General features: G+C 41.0%; 2 protein-coding genes and 1 pseudogene across 3 annotated transcripts; 2 read left to right on the top strand and 1 right to left on the bottom strand.

Moving 5' to 3' along the window:
• Window positions 1–1,872: 1,872 nt before the first annotated feature.
• Window positions 1,873–11,526, bottom strand: LOC306741782 (cytochrome P450 2F2-like; annotated as a pseudogene). The gene is made up of 11 exons: window positions 11,365–11,526; window positions 10,521–10,683; window positions 8,967–9,119; window positions 8,555–8,715; window positions 6,994–7,058; window positions 6,806–6,910; window positions 6,176–6,314; window positions 4,735–4,820; window positions 4,310–4,411; window positions 3,877–4,018; window positions 1,873–2,060 (listed from the first exon to the last, which is right to left on the bottom strand). The product of its transcript is annotated as a cytochrome P450 2F2-like (transcript).
• A 3,918-nt stretch (window positions 11,527–15,444) lies between these two features.
• On the top strand, window positions 15,445–15,764 carry LOC306741252 (histone H4; the record flags this gene model as incomplete). The annotated part of the gene is made up of 1 exon (XM_079223513.1): window positions 15,445–15,764. The coding sequence occupies one exon, from the start codon at window positions 15,445–15,447 to the stop codon at window positions 15,754–15,756; it is 312 nt and encodes a 103-aa protein (XP_079079639.1). The 3' UTR covers window positions 15,757–15,764.
• Window positions 15,765–18,464: 2,700 nt separating this feature from the next.
• Window positions 18,465–19,149, top strand: LOC306741248 (histone H1-like; the record flags this gene model as incomplete). The annotated part of the gene is made up of 1 exon (XM_079223504.1): window positions 18,465–19,149. One exon carries the CDS (start codon window positions 18,465–18,467, stop codon window positions 19,089–19,091), a length of 627 nt encoding a protein of 208 aa, XP_079079630.1. The 3' UTR covers window positions 19,092–19,149.
• Between the last annotated feature and the right edge of the window lie 1,611 nt (window positions 19,150–20,760).

Raw genomic sequence — 20,760 nt, 5'->3', positions numbered from 1 at the left:
GACACAAGGGAGAAGTAATTAACTCAAAATACTACTTTAAACACACTTTTGCTATACATGCTTTGTACAGTCTATGGTTGAACCAGCATCATTTTAGTCTCTTTTATTGACTTGTAAGAAAGCCAAAACACCAGAAAGAAGACGAAAACTATCACATGTATTGCCGTTGGCTAAAACATTCAAGTTTATTGGTTACAAGAACTCAATTACTCCCGTTCGATACACTTGTGCAACATAATGCAATCTATTAGAACAGCCCCATAGTAAAACTACAGGATTAATTGTTTTGCCATTTGGAGTTTAATGTATAGTCTTAGCAACAAAAAACAACACTTTGGGAAGACTAATTTGTGAATATTGCAGTTTATTCTTTATTGTTAAACTCATAAAAGCATCACCATAATACAAATATTACCTCAGACTTAAAATATATTTTGTTTGCAGAAAGCCTCAATCATATCAATCCAATATAAAACAATTACATATCAAGCATAATAGGATGCACAATTAAGCACTAAATATATGAAAGCATGATATTTTAGGTAATTAGTAAGTAAACCTATCAATGCATATCTTTTGAATAAAGAGGCAGTAAGTTGTAATCATACATATGAATCAGAAATTATAAAATGAAGTGACAAAATCCTGTCTATTATTTCCAAAACGATTACAAATACTTGTTGAAAAATAAATCTGTTTCATGATGTCACAACACTGTGTATAAGATTTGGTTAGATTTATGCACACACACATTGGTTCAAATGTTTTATTGAGGTTAGGGGAGTGTTGTTGTCATGGTTACAGTAATGTACTTGTTAATCAGGTAGTTGGTACCAACCGAGAGCCACTAAGCAAGCACTAGTAGTGAATGAGTAAATGATATTGGACACAGCTTATATCTACTAAATGGAATACACAGTACATTAAAGCACATTGTAGCTTAACCTAAGCAGATATAATGTAGGCATAATCCCTGTTTGCATTGTTAGGGGTCATAGCTAGTAATCAGCTAGTGACAGCTGAAAAGAGACGGCCTGTGGTCTGGCAATACATGGTAGCAACAGCCTAGTTCGTTAGGCTGGACGATTTACGACAAGAACAAAATGAAAACGGTTTTACTCTGAGAGGACGCCCATAAAAAACAGTTAGAGGCTGAAGAAGCATACAGATAAAGAGAGCAGGGATAGACAGGAAGTTGAGATAACACCTAGACATGCTACCCTTTGGGGTAATACACCACCAAATGGATGAAACAGTAGTTCAGGGAGCAAGGTCAGCCATGGGGCCTAATGCCTATAGGCTGTACAAAACAAAGCTGCTGCTGAAGTGTCAATAACTATTGAGAACAAGATGATAGTCATTGCATGAGCAGACCTATTCCCACAGTGCTGTGCCGGCACTGAAGAAAGGTCCAGCTCCATACATTATCATTCTGGTATCGAAGAAGAAGAGAACAAACACTCTGGCTGTATTTCTTTAAACCAATTAGAATTGTCTTGGGTCAAGCTAAGCCCAGGATTCAGCGACAGTGCCCTTAGATAGTTGAAGGTGAGGCTTCTGGTGTGAAAGCAATTTTAAACAGGCATGAGGTAGGACAGTTAAAGGCAGGGAGGGGCTGGAAAATGAGACTAGATTTCTACAAGAGTAGTATGCTTCCTCAGGATATAGCTACCACTAATCAAAGAACAGGTCTTGTTTTGTGTTCAGATGGCATTAGCAGATACTGCTATTGAAAGAAGTGCATGTTTTATTGATTGCTAACGTGGATATATGGAAGGCAACGGAGGTTATAGTGTGTTTGGTGGCAGCAATGTGAACAGTGGAGGCCACATGATAGGTAGCTCAACATGTTGTTGGCTCATTGGTCATCCATTAATTTGTTGTCCTAAGTTGGACTTTCATGCGATAAGGCTTGGGAGTCAGAGTGACCCCATACACTGGAGTGTAGTCTGGCTCTCCTGCATCCTCAGGCCAGATGAACTTATACTTCCTCAGCAGCGTCACCATGATGAGGAAGAGCTCCATACGAGCCAGACTTTCTCCGAGACACATACGAGGACCTGAGACATTAAACAAAGACCTCATAGTTATTGTTAGAAAAATTCTACTAAACACCAATTGTAAAATCATCAATCAGGTAATTTATTCTTGCAAGACGGAACAGAGTAGAAATCACGCACAAGTCATATTTCCAAGTTGCTGCTCAAAGATCATCTCTGAGCATCTGTCTTTTAAACAGTGTGACACACAGTAATGGGAGGAAATGGTGAAGATCCGAACCGGCCTAAACCAGTTTCTTATCTTCCCCAGAAACAGGCATCATTGTCTTTGTATGGGGACTCTAGATAAGCAGATGAGTTCTCCTCTCTTAGAAGTTCCTGTGGTCAACTTATTATCAGTGATTGGAGGAGAATTCTCATGAGTATTTGGACTTCCTTTACATAAATACGCGCATGACGGGATGCTGCGTCATTAACGGACAATGCATTTTGTTCACATCAACAAGAACCAGTCACATTTAGTTATGTAGCCGAGGGTTTATCTTGCGCTTATACTTCACTTTATTAATAAAACAACAACACGTTGATGCTTAGTTTGCACAAGACGGCAACCACTTTTATTCTCGTTCCACACTTCACTCAATCATTTCAGAACACAGCTTCATAGACAACTGTTCAAGTACTCAATATAATAGCTTAGAGTTATAACAAAACATGACAAAACAATCCAACAAAACCACGGCACTAAAACACCGCACCTCTCTGCAGCAGCAGAAGCATCCCAACTCCCAGCTGTTCTCCCCGCGCCACCTCTCAGCCAGCCACCCCACCGGCACCCACCGCCGATGCCACCACGCTCACCCTAGGTGGCTTGATTGAAAACAGGTCTAGCAGCGAGCACTTTCCCACCACTTCCACAGCGCGAGCTAGCTTAGCTGGTGAGCTAAGCTAGCTCGTGCCATCAGCTCTGTGGAGGTGGGAGCCAGCGGAGAGCCAAGCGGGGGAAAAACAAACAAACACAAAAAGCTGAAAAAGCTATTCACTTACCAGATGCCGTTTACTTAATAAAGACAAAGTCCATCCACCTCTTTTTGTTAACACAGTTCAATGACGTGGTTGTTCAGTTCATAGGTGCGCTTCAGTGAGGATGTCAATGTCAAACATGCACAACCCTCAATGAGAAAGGCTTGAAGTGAATCCGCCACCAAGTCTGTTTCTCCTCCTCTTTCAGCCATTGAGTGTTAAAACAAGCAAAAACACTAAACATGTTATAACTTCTCTTATGTTTCAGCCTGAACTCTTCTAGCTCATACGAAGCTCTGCTGCAAGGTTGACACCCCAAGGTTGACAATCCCTGTTGAAACACTGACCAATCACAGCGCAATCACACGTCCACGCCATTTCGCGGGCGCTGCACGTCAAAGAATACACCCAGATTGTCAAACTAAAGATCTGATTTGTTGAAGTCCATGACAATCAATGACAATGTCCACTCTCCGTGTACTTTAATCTGCAAAGGCCAGCTTTAACTGCTTTGCCTCCATAGAGACACAGGAGGAAAAAATCTGATTGGATGACTGTAGGCAGAGCAACAGAGGAAAACAGGAGCTGTGCAATGAGAAAATGAGCTGATAGGAAAAAATAATTATAATACGTGTAGTGTATTTGTGAAAAACAACTACATTTTAAAACTTGATAACGTGATTCTGTTTAGGCCAGCAGAGAAGGCGTAGCCGGCCCTGTACCACTGGTAGTTAGGGTTGGCTCAGGGTTAGTTATGCTGCTTTATGCCAAGACTGCAACAGGACTTCCTAGATTACGCTGAGCTCCTCATTTTCCTTATGAGGCAATTGATTTGACTAGAATTGGCACATACCTGCAGAGAAAGGCATGAAGGCCTCTTGTTTGACAAACTCTCCCTGGTCATTGAGGAAGTTTTCAGGGTTGAATTCATTTGGGAATTTCCATAGTCCCTCCTCATTCAACACTGAGGTAAGGTTGGGGATGATCACCGTACCCTGTTGAGAAAATGAAGCAAAAGAGAAAAGGGCAAAGAGGAATGAAGAGAACCTTTTTAAGAGCTTAATATTTACTTAGGAATAGGGAAATAGAGACAACACAAAGTGATACAGAACATTAACATGATGGTGATGGGGTGCGTTGCCCGCCAGTGGTGAGTATGTTTCATAGTTTGCTGGAACATACATATTATCACCTCTACTTACAACCAATGCTTTATAAAAGGTGAAGTAAGTGTTTACTTGTTTTTGACCATAGTGATAGTATAGGTAAGACCAGTTGCGTCGTACCTTGGGGATGGAATATCCCATGAGCTCTGTGTCTTTAGTCGTACAGTGGAAGACGCTGAGTGGAACAGTGTTGGCTACCCTCTGCACTTCATGGATCACGGCCTGGATGAAGAAAGAGTTAAATATCATGTTCCCATACTTTATCTGAATGGGGCCTACAGGAAAAACAATACCGCAGAAGTTCAGCCTCAAAAACAGAGCAGCAATATGATGACAAAAGATGGAGGTCTTTCAAAAGCAATGATTACAATGAATCTACCCCAAGGATGTACCCCAACGTAAAGAGATTCACAAACCAGATTTATTCTTTGATTTTAACAATTTTATGAATGACCCCCTGCCATGTATGCTCTAACAAACAAACTACTCAGACCTGTGTGTACACATGAAATGAAAGTGAAATAATGAAAAAAGTGATGATTTACCTGCATGTAGGGCATATTATTTCGGTCCTCAGAACAGGCATGTTCCTTCCCCTCCAACACCTTGTCTATCTCCAGCTGACAACGCTCTGAGAGAAACAGCAGAGACAACAATATAATTCGATACAATTGAAATGTGAAGACAAAAACATTGTCTTATCAATATGATTGATAGTGGATGAAAGGTAAACCTAAGCAAGGGTGGACGTTAATGAATCCTAATGTGTGGTGTCCCTGATATATAAAGTAAATAAAGTAAGAAAACGTTGGAAATGGCCTTTTTCAACTTACAGACCGAAGTCTCATTCATTTTTAAAAGTTGATTTCATAGGTGGAAATGTCAGTCTTCAGTTTATTTATATCAGGTGAAGCAGAATAAGGTAGTTCTCTAAATAGTAGGTGTCTCTGCTTTAGCCCGAACAATGCAGAGATTAATATTTGACGTTTAAAAATCCAACAATGACATATCAGTCAATTTCCACATTCCATAACATAAAAAAAAGTTTTTTTGAAAAGGCTCCCTCAAACTTTGAGCAAGAAATTTAGAGCAAAAAATAAATACATCTTTTCACTTCTCTGGTTGCCATTACTGCACTTGTTCTTGTGATTTACCGTCTGACATACACAACGATACCGATATATTGTCAATGACCGATATATCAGTCGGGCTCTGATCATTACTTTTTAATTTCAACCGAAGATGTTTTATGAAGAGAAAGATACTTAAAAAGACCAAAAGAGTGAACTCAGTCTTTCCTAAGAAAAAGCACTAGCTGATTACGGCCCTAAACCTAAACTGCCAGCAGCTAAATGGAATTCAGCCATCATTCATTTCATTTTTTAGAGCTGTACTTTTTTGAATATGTGAAAGAGGCTGCCTTCTGTGTTGGACAGCCTCTGCCACATTGCTAGAAAGAAAGCTTCGCAAACTTTAGCAGCAAGGACCAGCTCCTTGGTCTTGCAAGAATCCTGGCGGGGTAGAGAGTACCCGATCACTGTACGGGTGCTTTCTGGAATTTGTGGAAAAACAAGCCTATACTGCAAAAATATGGGATACCTGAGCTATTGCTATGACTTAAACACTTAGACACTAAACCCCAAATTGCTAAACCCCAAATTGCTCCCGAAGGCTGCGCCATCATAAATGAGTTTAGATCCTGATGAGCAGGTTGCACCTTGTCAATCTGCCATCAGAGTATGAATGGATTTGTGAATGTTGACTTGTAGTGTACAGCGTTTTGATCAGAGGAATCAGAGGAATAGAAAGATGCTATATAAATGAAAGTCTATTTTACACAATAGACAGGACGTCATCCACAAAAAAATACCACTTCAGTTTCTGACTTTCACAGAAAGTATTCCTGCATGAAAAATGTATGGATGAATAGATACAATTCTTAGATGGCAAGACAATGGTAGAACCACAGAGCCATGATGTGCATACCTTGTACGTGTGTGTAGTTCATAAGGTAGAGGAAAGCAGTAAGCAGGGTGTTGGAAGTCGTGTCAGTCCCAGCAAAGTGAAGATCTAGGATGAACATAGTCAGCTGTGCTTCTGAAAAGGAAGACAGATCATCACCTGTCTAAAGAGAGGAGAAAGGTTGTTTAAGAACAAGAGTGGTCAAACTTTTGATTGTAGGCCATATACAGAAAAATATCTGGAGTCACAAGCTAAACAATAGTAAATGTGTAGTTTTCAACTACTGCAAGAAAGTCAGTGGTTATGGGCCATAAAACCCCTCTAGCCATATTAAAATAATGTTCTATAAAAGCACTACTAACATTTAGTTGAGCCCACAAACAAAAGTAACTCTCTTTTTCCTGATTTGAAATTTTAAAGAGAAAAATAAAATACCTTTATACTTAAATACAGTGCATGCCTTGGGACATGACATGTCAAATGTAAAATGGGTAAAAATATCACAGGTGGACCAGGCAGTGCCAAATATTGGTTTCTAAGTGGTCAGTTAAAAGATTACGATGCAAATGTAAATGTCAGACGTAAACCTTTCATTTATTGTCATTTATGAATAATTCACTCAGTTTCCCAACGTTTTTGTGTTCTAAGATTCACCTTATCCAGCCGATCCAGATAACAGTCAACCAAGTCTCGTGGATCTCCAGGGACTCTCGTCTGCTTGTGCTCATTCATCCAAGAAATCGCAAGTTTCTGACAAGTCTGAAAAACATTCAAGTCAACATTCATAATATTGTATACACATATATATATATATCTATATATATACATATATACATACATACCTCTACATTCTTAAAGGCCTTTCTGAAGGGCAGCGGCTTCGAATCATGGGAAAAGAGTCATAAAGCTGTTTAAAAAAAGAAAATATATATCTTTAGTTGTTTTAAACCAAGCAGGATTTGGCATCCTGGCGTGAAATGCTCTGAATACATTGTTGTATCTTCACATTTAGGCTAAGAGTCTGTGCTTAGCTATACAAAATAAGCTCCTAAATGTCTGTGAGGCCAGCTGAGTATAAGTTTGTTAGGCTGTATGAATGAAAAGTTCGAGGGACAGACAATTCAGAGTCAAGATGTTTATTCTGACCAGCAGTACCTTTAATGGGGGCTCTGAGCTTTATGAAAAAGTGCATAATATTTTCAAATTTAATGCAGGGAGAGCGATTTCCAGCCTGTCTCAGCAGGTCAACGTGGTAATTTCTGAATCATGACAAAACGCGCACAAGACCAGCGGGTCTCATTTACACAACAACGTCTATAGGAACCACACAACATGTTTGCGTGTATAACAATTAGGAATATGGTTGATCAGCATACTTGCTAAACTTCAGACATCGCAGCCTAAATAATGCTGATTAATCACCTAAATGACAAAAGAAAAACCTGTGGAAACATCTTTAAAATGTAACATCCTGCTAAATGTAGAAAAGCCAGCAAAGCTAATTTTCTCAGTCAAACGTGTCTGTATGCAAACTCCCTGAATTCTGATTTGTGATTGATTATGTTTTCCATCATTTCTATTTGATGAATTAGAATCCTGACATGACACATGCTGTTGTACAATTGACTTTGCAAACATGAATTAGTATGGCAATATATGTAATGAAGTGTATTTCTGTGACAGCAACAGTAACTTTACAAACTTATATTTCTGTCAGTGGTTATGGCATTAATGCCATCTGTAGCAGAAAAAAACTCTCTCTGTCATGACAGTTAATATACTGAGGGCACTGGCCCAAATTGCCAGTGTGTCATGACGGGGATAGCGTTCATAATAATGCGTCTTTTCTGATGCCACCTCGGACCCAAGTCAAGTGCGCCACAGGTGACCCAAGGGGGCCTGGACACACAATTACTAAAAGTGCATTTGGGATGCTCCAGACGCACTGGGCAGGGCACACTGGACTGCTATCTGCCTGGCCACACTGTGGGTTCCTGAGATATAATCGGCTTGTGGAGGAAAAGAGAGTGTGTTGCAGGTTTTAAAAAATCCTAGGTCATTTGCTTTTTCCTCTGCGTGAGTAAAGGAACGTGTGGCTTTAAAGCGTGTGAAAAGTGTCAACTGGGTAACTCTCGCAGTCGATGCGTGACAGTTGGCAGCCCTGCTAGTGACACTCCCAATAGGCCCAGTTGAAGCTTTTTGATTGGTGCCAATTGCCAAATGCTAGCATGCTAACATGCTAAACTAAGATGGTGCCTATCGTGAACAGTATACCTGCTAACTATCAGCCTGCTAGAGTTAGCTCTGAGCACCACTGACCCTAAACCTGACCCTGGCTAAGCTGAAGTCTGATGTTGCTGATATTTCAGAGCCAGATTTTGAAGCAGAAACATTTTGACTCACCATAGCCCATGGTCCATTGGATATCTTGCCATTCTCAGTAAAGCATTAAACCATCACTCGGATGACCTCATCATCATACTCATAGCGTTTTCCAAACAGAACCTGGCAGATGATGTTGGAGGCCGCATTATGAAACATAATTCGAGGACTTATGGATTTGCCTGTAAAATAAATAATGTTGACTAACCTACAACACAGTATTGTGCAAGAATGCAAACAAGAACATGACACTATCAATGAACAAGCAAAACTCAACATTCAACATTAATTGAAATGTGTGATCAAGATCCACATTGTGACATTATTAAACAATAGAGTATTAGTAGAGTATTTGTGCTGCTCAGAAGTCAGTGTCACTGACTAAAGTGAACCCAGTCAGCCAGTCAGGACTGTGGGCTCACAGATGACATACCAATGCTCTTCTCCAGCGTGTCCATGGTGTATTTTATCTCTTCATGAATCCTCTCCTCCATGCTATCTTTCCCCATACCAAAGTTCCTCAAATTCATCAGAGCGAAGCGACGTTGATCCTTCCAACTCGAACCATAATCTGCCAGAATCACTCCTACGACAGGCGAAGTGGCACAAAAGCAAACGGCTTAAAATAGAAATGTCTCAAGATACCCCGTCCACTATGATATGATAGCAGTGTTTTTCCAGAGCTCATCTACTTTTCCAGCATGTTTTATTATTTACTCTCCTCAGTACTTTAATGTAGCTTCTTCATTTATTTTCATTTGGCATTGATGTTTACCGTTCATTACAGTCACTGGTCTCAATTTTCAATGATTGATAATCTTTTTGAATTAGTCTTGAGCAGATGGATGGTTCTTCCAATGTATAACACCACGTTGGTGTTATACATTAGAAGAATGCGAGTGTCTTTGCTTGTCACTCTTTTGCCAAACATTGAAGTTCCATGTCAACACAAAGTATAACATTTAAACAACGATTCTTCCTCACCATTTTAAACCCAATAAGAATGTATCTTATTTGCATTCCAACAAAATAGTTAAGAAAATCACTGAGCAATGGATAACTCCACATTGTTTGTATATTTTATCTGGAATTATTGATAAATAGTAGCAATATAAACTTAGCAAAGGTTGTGGTATCAAAGTAGTTGGACCGATTTGGAATTTTGTGCGCGGAAAGTGGTTTCCCTGCCAAAGGTATTGAATGGAGTCACACTTTTAAGAGAAGAAAAGAGGAGCAGCATGTTTTTTCCCCAAAAAGACTCGTGGTTAGAATAATGTATAGAGCCGCTTAACATGCGAGTCGGCATCTGCTTTTCTAAAAGACTTCTACAGGGCGAGTGCAGACAAGTTTGATGATTGATTAACTGCCTGGTTAGACGTCATGTTTTTGACTATGAGAGACGATAAGTAAGCGCCAGCCCTACCTCCTTTTCTCTGGTGAACTGAATAGGATAATGTAAACATACGTCTGTTACATAACATATGCTTGTTCCCCTCCTTTTGAGATGTGGAGTGATGCCAAACAAAACACAGCTGCTAGAAGGCAACAACATATCAGCCCTGTTTTAGCCTCCGTTCACTGGTTACCAGTACGTTTTTTTTATTTGATTTACGGGTTTTATTGATTGCTTTTAAAGCAATTAATGGTTCCTCTCCTAGTTATATTGCTAAATTGCAGCGCCCTTATGAGCCAGAGCGTTCCACTCAGAGATACTAGGTGACCGTTATTTCTAGCCCAGGTGCTTGCTTCTCCCTTGTCACCATTTCCACTCAGGCTGCAGCATGCGCCTGTGGAGAGGCCACCCATTTCCACTTCCTGTAATAATACTGGCAATACAAACTTTAACTGCAGCATGAAAATTACGTTAACACCATATACAGTAATGCTATAGAGATACTCTGCAGAATGTCGGATTACTTTTTTTTTTTTTTAATCAGCAAGGTGGAAGATAAATTCACTGCACTTTGAAACATCACGTCTGTCCTACCTTTCCTCTGGGTGGTGTCATTGACGAACAGGTCTTGGGGTCTTCCAGCAAATTCAACGCCCTTGGTCACTAAAGCCTCCTTCATGGTCTTCATCCCATTGATGACGACTGCTGGTTTGGGACCAAGAAATATGCTGTAGACATTTCCATACTTCTTCCTCAGCTGGGATAGAAACAGGTAACTTGTCAGTGTTTTGAATTATATAAATCATGTAACTTCAGATGGATATTACTTGCAGCAATTCAATGAAATTACAAAAAAAGATGTTTGTTCATTTAGTTCGGTATTTATTGTCTAACATGGGAAATTTGTCTAGCAGTGGGAAACATATTAGACACACCCGAGCAGACTCCGTCAGTAAAACAGATTAAGGTGAAGAAATGTAATTGATAAAGAGCATCATAAAATAACGCTGCAGAGATCTCACAATCTCCTTGCAAGTATTTTCTTGTGTGTAGGTTAGACACTGGCATATGTATGTATGGCCTGTGTCACTGGTTGGCTACGGTCCAGTAGTTAAGTACACAGGCAAGTATGTCAGTATTGACATACTAGTATTGACTGTCAGTATTCGCCTGTTGTGAGAAGCACACCTTACAGTCCAAAGCATTTAGTGCACGTGTTTTTATTTTACACTTGCAGCCGATAGGTGTCCTTCATAGTCTCAAAGTGCAGTGGCACAGCTACTTTTGAATCTATCAGGGAAGGCAGCAGAGTTACCACACGTGTCAGTATTTAAACATTTTGGACACATTTTAAGCACCAATGAAAGTGATTCCATCAATACAATAACAAGTTAATGCATTGGAAGAGCAACATGGCTCCTTTCAGTGTATGTCTCACCCTCTCAAAGTCCTTCAGGGGGTTATTTAGGTTAAGCTCCAATATGTTCCCGAGTATCGGCAGGACGGGGGGTCCTGGTGGAAAGTTCTTGGGCCTTCGGGATTTGAGTTGAATGATGATGAAGACGATGCAGATCAACAGCAGGATGATTGACGCAAACATGGTGGAATGGAGAAGAGAAGAGAAGAGCTGATCGACTTTGCTGTCAGAGAGTAGCTCACTTCTTAGTGCGGCCACCTCTGGTTGTACTTTTCTCACCTGTATGAAAAAGGTGTGTGGGAACATCAAACAGAAACAGGTCACACACTTTGAGAGGCACTCTGCCAGGCTTTGGCTTGAAATGTCCACTAAAATATCAGTTTACATGTTACTAAATTAGTTCCATAGTTTTCTGCAAAGCCAGCTTGTTGTCATGGCTCGTCAATAGAGCTGAAGAAGGCTAACCAGTCACAGCCAGCGGTGGAACGTGACCAAGTACATTTATTAAAGTATTTAAAAATCAGATGTCTTTTTTATGCCACTTCCTAATTTTATTGCACTTTTTTTGCATTCAGATTTGTGCCTGCTGCAGAAAATGGAGGCATCCCGCATCGGGCTGCTTCTTTACCGAGATGGAGAAGTTAGTGGCGAAGCGAACAACTTCCAACCAACCAGTTGGTCTTCATCGTCCCAAGTGTTTTCTTGTAAACCCGAAAATAAAGCATATATCTCACCTTAGTATCGTTGCTTGCTGTTACCGTGTGGTCTGGACTCAATGGGGTGGGCTATAGATAAAACACATCCTTAGGGGAAGGCTGCTCAACAGGCAACGACTGTTTCCTTGTGATTATATAAGTGTTCATTGTACTGAGTTGACCGCCTCTACACGTGGACTACAGCCAGCCATGCACGCACTAGTGGCGTCTGTGGAGGGATTTGCTCAGATTCCAAGAGCAGGTGAAAGAGGAGCACCTTGTGGTGCTCAATGAATTCAAATATATAAAATAGATATTGAAACGATTAGTTGGATTCAGCCAATTGTGTTTTCTGAAAACGTATATTTACATTTTCAAATGAGACAATAGGCTCGTTAGAGCTGCGCCTCGCCTGGAATCCAGACGAGAGCAGGCGGCGTTATAAAAAACTGAAGTCAAGTCAGACAGTTTTAGGCTGCCTTCAACGTATCAGTACTGTACTTAAGTCGTTGTTTTGGATATCTGTACGCTACTTTACTATTTATATTTATGTTGACTTTTACTGGATATCCAAAGCAAACTGATACTGTTACTTGAAGACAATATTTTCACGGATCGGGTCCCATCTCGGCGTGACGGGAGACAACGACAGACGTGTGTTCGTTGTGTCCAGTCTACTCCGTTACTCATCACCCGCTGCACAAAGACAGGATGTTGGAAATGGACGCAGATTTTCGTGCTTTCTTTTGGCGATCTCAGGATACTCTGCCTTGGTTTTAATCCAGAACACTGGCAGAGTTGAAACAGACTTTTAAGTTTCATATTTGGGGTAATTTATCAAGTTACGTCTGAAGTTACCAAGGGACCCACGGACCCACGGACCGGTACCGGGCGGAATGAGCATACTTATAAACTCCTTCATAGTGTCATATTGCTTTTCGGAGAATTATGATGATAAGTTCATAGTAGATGCAAAAGTATACTTATGTACAATATATTATGTTGAACATTGTTGCTCCTGGATGGATCACAGCCAACACAATTATGTGCAACACAACTCCTTGTCCTTGGTCATGGTGGCCACAGTACTTAAAAGAATAATAATAATAATAATAATAATAATAATAATAATAATATACAATCAGCTCTCTGATGTGGCGCCTGGATGTGGCGCCTGGCTCTAAAATCGGCGGCCGCCTCGCTCTCGTGAGATTATCGTTGACCACGTATGCATGACGTCAGAGCAGGTCGGGACCTAGTCGGACACAAATCTAATCGGCGCCGATCGGCGGCCATCGATTCTGCGCAGAACTGGCTCATCTCGAACGAACCTATTATCATATCATACATCCCAGAACAGAAATCTCAACGTTGGATAAAGCCAGAGCCAAATTATTGTTTCATTATGTTGACATGAGTAAAATGGTTGTGACAGGGAATTTGGGAAATCTCACTTGTTTAATCAGAAAACACTGTCAACAAGCATAAAGAAAGAAAAGGAAATGTACATTTTCTATGAAAACCAGCAATTGCATGCTAAATATGAACAAATCCCCTTCATATCAACAAAACTCTTATTTCAGGTTTTTCATTATCACCACACTTCCTCGAAGAGACATCCGTCCACCATCCATCTCACGTGGATGAGCCCTCGTGCCAAATCTAGATTGAAATTTATACAAGCATTGGTGATTTTCTTAAATAGTATACTGTTGTATTTTCATCTTTTATACGCTTATATACTTTTAAACACCTTATCAAGTTGGTTTATGCCAGTAATATTATCTTCTGATGTATCTTCTGAAGATATTATTTAGTACTTACAAAGGTACTTTTGTTTGTATTTTGGCGCTCTCTTTCAGTTCAACAAATTACATAATTTCCTCTATTAAATCCTGCCAGACACAATAGCATGTCTGTTGCTTGGAGAATGCAGTGCTGGAGAATATAACGTCAAGCTAGCTGTACAGCTTAAAAATGTGTTGAATGTCACAACGTTTAGTGAGGAAAGCATGCCCGTTATACAGTATATAAAAAGCCCTCTCTTGGGGATTTTGATATACTGTATAACAGGCATGCAGAAATATTGTCTTCTGAAAAAAAAAAGTGTCCCCTCACTCAGCAGGTCCGGAAAATTTCAGAGCCGGTTCTCTCTCCAGGACCAATTCGTCAACTAATCTGTTAGAGTCGACCAAATTATAGCACAGCAGAAACAAACAACACCTCCAATTGGAACGCACAAAGCTACATGCAGAGCTGTCTGGTCCTAAAAACTCAGAGTGGCAGATTATTTGAGCACAGTGACTGTCGAGGTAGTTCTTTGTTTCGTGTCAAAGTACAGGGGTCACTGGGGACTAGGAGGTCAAAAGGTCACCATCCATCATGATCAACATTCCTGAGTGACAGAAGGGAGTTTACTTACAGTCTCAGGGAGCAAAAAAAAAGTAAATCACGGCTCCCTGAAGAACAGCGCTCCTCCCAGCTGTGCAGGGAAGAGATATTGGAGACAGAGCTGCACTTTAAGTCCATCCTGAATTTGACCACATGCAGCAAACTAAACAAAGTCCTCTTCCTGTTGGGAGAGCCCACCGAGAGCTGCAGTCCAGCAGCAAAGTGTGTCTCTAACTGCCACACTTTGAGCGCCAGTGAATGAAGAGACAGTGAGTGTGATTACTAGCAGCAGCAAGTCTGTGGCAAATATATGTCATCACTCCACCACTCTATACCTCTAGTTATTTAGCATACAGTCGGCTTTATGCCGCAGCTGACTGTTGGCAGTCATGTATGACCTGGCTTTGTGACTCGGGTCGTCTGAGAAAACAGGACCTAACTTTCAAAAAGAGAATCATACCGCTGGACCAGTGTGCACACTTTAAAATCTATTATAGTCTATTATTAAAGTCTTCTCAGAGGTGATGTGGCACGTGTCCTGTCATCTAGTCAAACAACACCCTCTGTGCAATATTCACTGCGATAGTTAAGAGTGGCAAGCTAGATAAATAACTATTGCTTTCTTCTTCTATGCCAGGAGTAGATACAACGTGTTAAAAAAGATACACATTGTTTGAGAAAATAACCCCAGAGGTTAAAAGAGGGTATTCATGGGATCCGAACCAAATAACTCCCTCACCTAAAACAACAATCGTATCCCTACACCAATACCTGCACCTGCGTCCAATTTTTATTTTTTTTTTCGTGCCCATGAGCAACAAGTCATAAAGACACGCATTACGTATTAATGCTGTTGGTCAGCAGGTGGCGCTAAAGCACAAAGAGTTTAATCGTCAACCTTCATGAAGCGAAGAAGAACAGCCTTCATGTCCTCTATCACGTCCTCAGACAGCATGTAAATATGCGTGAACTCCTCCTCGTTCTCCACTTCGTTGAATTACTTTGAGGAGTGAAGATGAGCGGAAGAGGCAAAGGAGGAAAAGGACTCGGTAAAGGAGGCGCTAAGCGTCACCGTAAAGTCCTCCGTGATAACATCCAGGGAATCACCAAGCCCGCTATCCGCCGTCTGGCTCGCCGCGGTGGAGTGAAGCGTATCTCCGGTCTGATCTACGAGGAGACCCGCGGAGTGCTGAAGGTCTTCCTGGAGAACGTGATCCGTGATGCCGTCACCTACACCGAGCACGCCAAGAGGAAGACGGTGACCGCCATGGATGTGGTGTATGCTCTGAAGAGACAGGGACGCACTCTCTACGGCTTCGGGGGTTAAACTCTGACTGACCAACATCAAACAACAACGGTCCTTTTAAGGACCACACACTTAATCAACAAAGAGCTGAGTTCTGGATCACTTCTCCAGATAAAACTATCTGCATTAAATAATCAAACTGTAAATGTAGCCTCAATTGGTGTTATGCTGCCTTTAAAAAAAAAAAAAAAAATGCCTTCAGGTTGTGAAAATATATCCATATATTCTACTTTGACTCTGGTCTCATGGAGCTATACAGAGCTCTGTAGCGCCTCCCAGAGGGGAGGAGTTGGAACAGCTTGTCTCCAGGGTGTGAGGGTCTGCAGGGGTCTTTCCAGCCCGCTTCCTGACTGGAGGTGTACAAGTCCAGGATGGACTATTCATACTGCTGTTTTTAGTTAGTTTCCTTTTCTGCTAATGTGACCAATGCAGGATGGTCCAGATCTGTTCATAAAGCATGTAATACCCTAGACCAGTGGTGTCAAACATGAGGGCCGGATCCGGCCCGCAAGGGGGTCCAATCGGCCCACCGAATAACTGTTCACCTTTTTCTTTTTTTTGCCAATATTCGCCAAACGAGGAATACTGTGACTGATAGGATTTCCGATCTTTCAGCAGGGCTGCAGACGGTGCACCATCAATGATTGGGAGAAAAACAGGTGTTGTGACGAAATTCATGGAGGAAGTACAAGCTGCAAATGTAGAATAGCGTCTCAATTTTTGGTCTAGTTTATTGTAGAAAGACCTTGAAATAGGGTTCATCATCCAAACACATTCACCAATGATTTAAACAGACATATTGTCGTTATGTAACGGTTATTATGCTGTGATTATACTGGTCTAGCCCACTTGAGATCAAAATGGGCAGCATGTGGCCCGTTAACTAAAATGAGTTTGACACCCCTGCGCTAGACTGATCCTGTATCTGTTTGATTGGTTGTTTCAAGACTGGCTTTTCTAAATCAGAAGCTGTTATGTTGGAGTAATAATCACTATTTACCTTTTCATTTCAGTTGTATTAACTGTCTCATAACAATCAATGCCTTCAGGAGCACTAGATGGTAGTTTTGGACACAATCATTTCAAAGTTGCTAATTATATAATATAATAAATAGATTTAGGATTACATGGATTGAGCAAGGCCAGAGCGAGACGTTCTCTTTTGCTCCCAGTGATATAAAACATAAGAACCAGGGTAGAAGTAGTGACGCAATGGGTCCAAAGCTCTGAAGTGAATCATTTGGGTTTGTGTTATAAAAAATATACACTAAATAAACACAATGTGTGTTATTGTTAAACATATTTTAATATACTTCTAAATTTCAGTCCTTTCTCACCTGAACCTCAACAGAATAATTGTTCTTCTTCTGTAATTGAATGGTGGACTACATATCAACTGTAAAAGTGCATGCTGTGTACGGTACTGAGGTGTGTAATATAATGTCTCTATGACAAGGCTATTGTTCTCATTATAAAGAATATTAATGAAAATGTAATTAAAATAGCATGACTTTATGAATAAGTTATATCCTGTATATTTAACCTGTTTCATTAAAAAAGTATATATTGTACTTTGTCTCCTTATCAGTCTTTAGATGCTCCACTCCCTCATATCTCCAACCTGCTCTCCAGTCTGTTTCTTTATGGTGTATAAAGTGCCATTGAGTCCTGTATGTCCAAACCGTAATCCAAAAAAGTTACATCTAAATTTCTGCTCAGTGTCATTATTCCCAAATTCCTGCCAATCTTTCATTTCACGGTGCTGTGTCATTTTACATTTTCCCCCTCGAAAATGTTATCACTTTTGTTTAATGCATATCGATCCCAACATTAATTGGTATTGGAACAGAAATAAGCAACTATTACTAATTTTTGTACATTTAATAATGACAATAATGACATAAACCTGAGTTATACGATCATCTGGAGCTGTTTGATCTGAATATATTGCTATTTTAATTGTTTTAACCTCCTCTACCCACTGAAGACTATTGGTGTCAGTTCTGCTGTGTACTGATCAGCTGTTTGCAATTATTTTAAAAGTTCCTTTATCAAAAACTGCTGTTTGACACTTCTAATATTCAACACTGGTATATGTATCAATATTATAATAACTATTCATATGAAAAGTAGTCATCAGCTGAGGACATGTTCACATCAAGCAGCTCTGATAGGAAGTCTGGCTGAACTGCACCATGAGCCTCGACCATCATCAGTGTGTTTGCTGCTCCCAGAATAACTTCAGTTTATTACGAAGTGATCAACACCAGACGGTTGTTTTTACATCGAGACCCTGAACAAACATGTGGACCAGTTGGAAAACGTGTTTTGATGGAGATCGGATACATTTTAAATCATTTAAAGAGAGAAATGAGTCGGAAAAGCCGCTGATCAGCGCTCTCCACGGCGGTGAGCAGGTGAGGTTTGGAGGCTCCTCAAACTAAATACAGAGATCATCGGAGCTCTACGTGACTTCAAGATGGAGAGAAACATTTCCTCTATCGGCTGCCTTCACCGCCAGCCTTCAGTACTTGTTCCACGTGTAGTTTTTAGTCTTTTATCAGTGAAGAGAAAACACAAGTGAGTCGGCTTTCAGGCTGCTCAGAGGAGTCTCGGGCTGGGTTGAGTCTCCACGGTTCTCATGTAGTGTTCAAGTACCGCCTCCTGCTCGGAAATCTCCATCAGTCAGACTCTCGTGTTTTCTCAGGACAGCGGATCAACGGAAGAAAATGGCAGAAGTAGCTCCAGCTCCAGCGGCCGCGCCGGCCAAAGCAGCCAAGAAGAAGGTGACCAAGCCGAAGAAGGCTGGTCCCAGCGTGGCCGAGCTCATCGTGAAAGCTGTGGCCGCATCCAAGGAGCGCAGCGGCGTGTCTGCTGCCGCCGTCAAGAAGGCTCTGACCGCCGGAGGATACGATGTGGACAAGAACAAGTCCCGCGTCAAGACCGCCATCAAGAGCCTGGTGACCAAGGGGACTCTGGTCCAGACCAAGGGGACCGGGGCCTCCGGCTCCTTCAGGATGAGCAAACAGGCGGCGGGCAAACCGGCAAAGAAAGTCGCTCCCAAAGCCAAGAAGCCCGCAGCGAAGAAACCTACAGCGGCCAAGAAGCCCAAAGCAGCGGCAGCAAGGAAACCTGCGGCCGCCGCAAAGAAGTCCCCGAAGAAGGCCAAGAAACCCAAAGCAGCGGCCAAGAAACCCGCCGCAGCGGCCAAGAGCCCCAAGAAGGCGGCCAAGAGCCCCAAGAAGGCAGCCAAGAGCCCCAAGAAGGCGCCGAGGAAGGCCCCCGCAGCCAGGAAGACCCCCGTCAAGAAGGTCGTCAAGCCCAAAGCCAAGAAAGCAGCACCCAAGAGGAAGTGAGCTGCTCTCCGGCTGAACCACCAACGCTCCTATAAAAGGCTCTTTTAAGAGCCACCCACTCCACCTTTAAGAGCTTTTTCCTCCTGGTTTTAGGCATTAACAGCAGACACAATAACAACCTTTTAGAATAAAAGTTAAGAGGAGCAAGACTAGTAAACAAGGGTTGTTCATTATAACTCTTTTCTTCAAATGAGGAAAACTAAGTGATCCTATACCTAGAAGATCCAGTAATAGCCAAAGAGACAACATGATTGCATGTTAATTGGCTTTATTGCTGTGAGGGACAGTATGATATTTAATTATTTTAACTGATTTGATATATGAAAATTGTCATTTCTAAAAATCAAGTTCCAACTGAATGTGAGCCCCGACCAATGTGCTGCAAAAAGACTGAAACCAAATCTTACTAATAAGAGCAATCAAATAATGACAGGCACATAGTTGTGAATATAGAGATAATCATAAGGACTAAATGTGACCTCAGTTTATTGAGATAATAGTGATAATACATAAGATATATATATATATATATATATATATATATATATATATATATATATATATATATATATATATCTCAGAACAATCATATGTAATACCTTTATTCACATGTTACACTGTAAATAAAAGTAACATTGTGTGGACCAACTGTCATCACTGGTCATTGCAATTTAAGTCTAACTTAGTTCATATTATCCCTCAAAACCAGATCTCAATGAACACATTTAGTGGCAGGATGCCTTCAGTATCAACTGAACTTCAAAGTTTACTGAGGACATATATTCAGATGAGAAATAATGTATTTTATTAAAACTAGAATTTACAAAATAAATACAAATCTTATAAAATAACATTTCCTGGCATTTTTTACAACATCCCCATTAGAGTCATTTCCCTACTATTTCTCTCTGATATAATTTTTTCCAGTTTCCATAAAAGAGTTGATAGTAAAGTAACTTTACATGTATGTTTAGTATTTCACAGACCCGATGGCCACCAGCAGGTTTTTGATCTCCAGATGTCAGACACCGAGACAACATCAAAGATGAAGCGCCGCTATGCAAGAGAGGCGCGTTAAGATCTCAGAGGACAAACGATGAAGGATATAAACTGTCGTGCAGCAGAGGGAGCTCTCTGACCAGATGGAGAGGCCTTCCAGTCCCCACACCACCCGGGCTGAGTTTTAGAGCACACACTCGGGGAGGGGATTTAAAACACCTTCTTTCTTCTCACGGAGAGGTTTGTTGTTCTAATTCTCACTAGAAGCGTGAAAGGTTCAAATCCCAGACGAGCCCTTCATTTAACCTCTGTGGTTCAAAGGAAAAGATCCAGGACACACATGACCCATCCAACCTTCTGTTGCAGCATACCGTTTACACAAAGCTAATCACTTTAACGCTTTCATTGGACTTCACCGGACAGCAGTTCCATTCAATGTGATCAGGATTCCCTGAACACATTGATCACTGAGGTTGTGCACTCAACACAACACATTGATGTCTATCGCGTATGCAGATTGCTATGTGAGATGTTCACATAGCCTAGTACAAATATGCTAGAAAGGCCACGTCAACGTAAAAAGTACACAGTAAGACACATAATTATATACAGTAAGCTATAATTATGTAACTAAAGATGAACATCTGGGGTCCAGCCCTGAGAGCCCACA

Source organism: Taurulus bubalis (assembly GCF_910589615.1).
Source record: "Taurulus bubalis genome assembly, chromosome: 9".
In the NCBI taxonomy this organism is placed as follows: Eukaryota; Metazoa; Chordata; class Actinopteri; order Perciformes; family Cottidae; genus Taurulus; species Taurulus bubalis.
The sequence above is the reverse complement of the archived record's forward strand: the minus strand, read 5'-3'. Positions and strand labels throughout refer to the sequence as shown.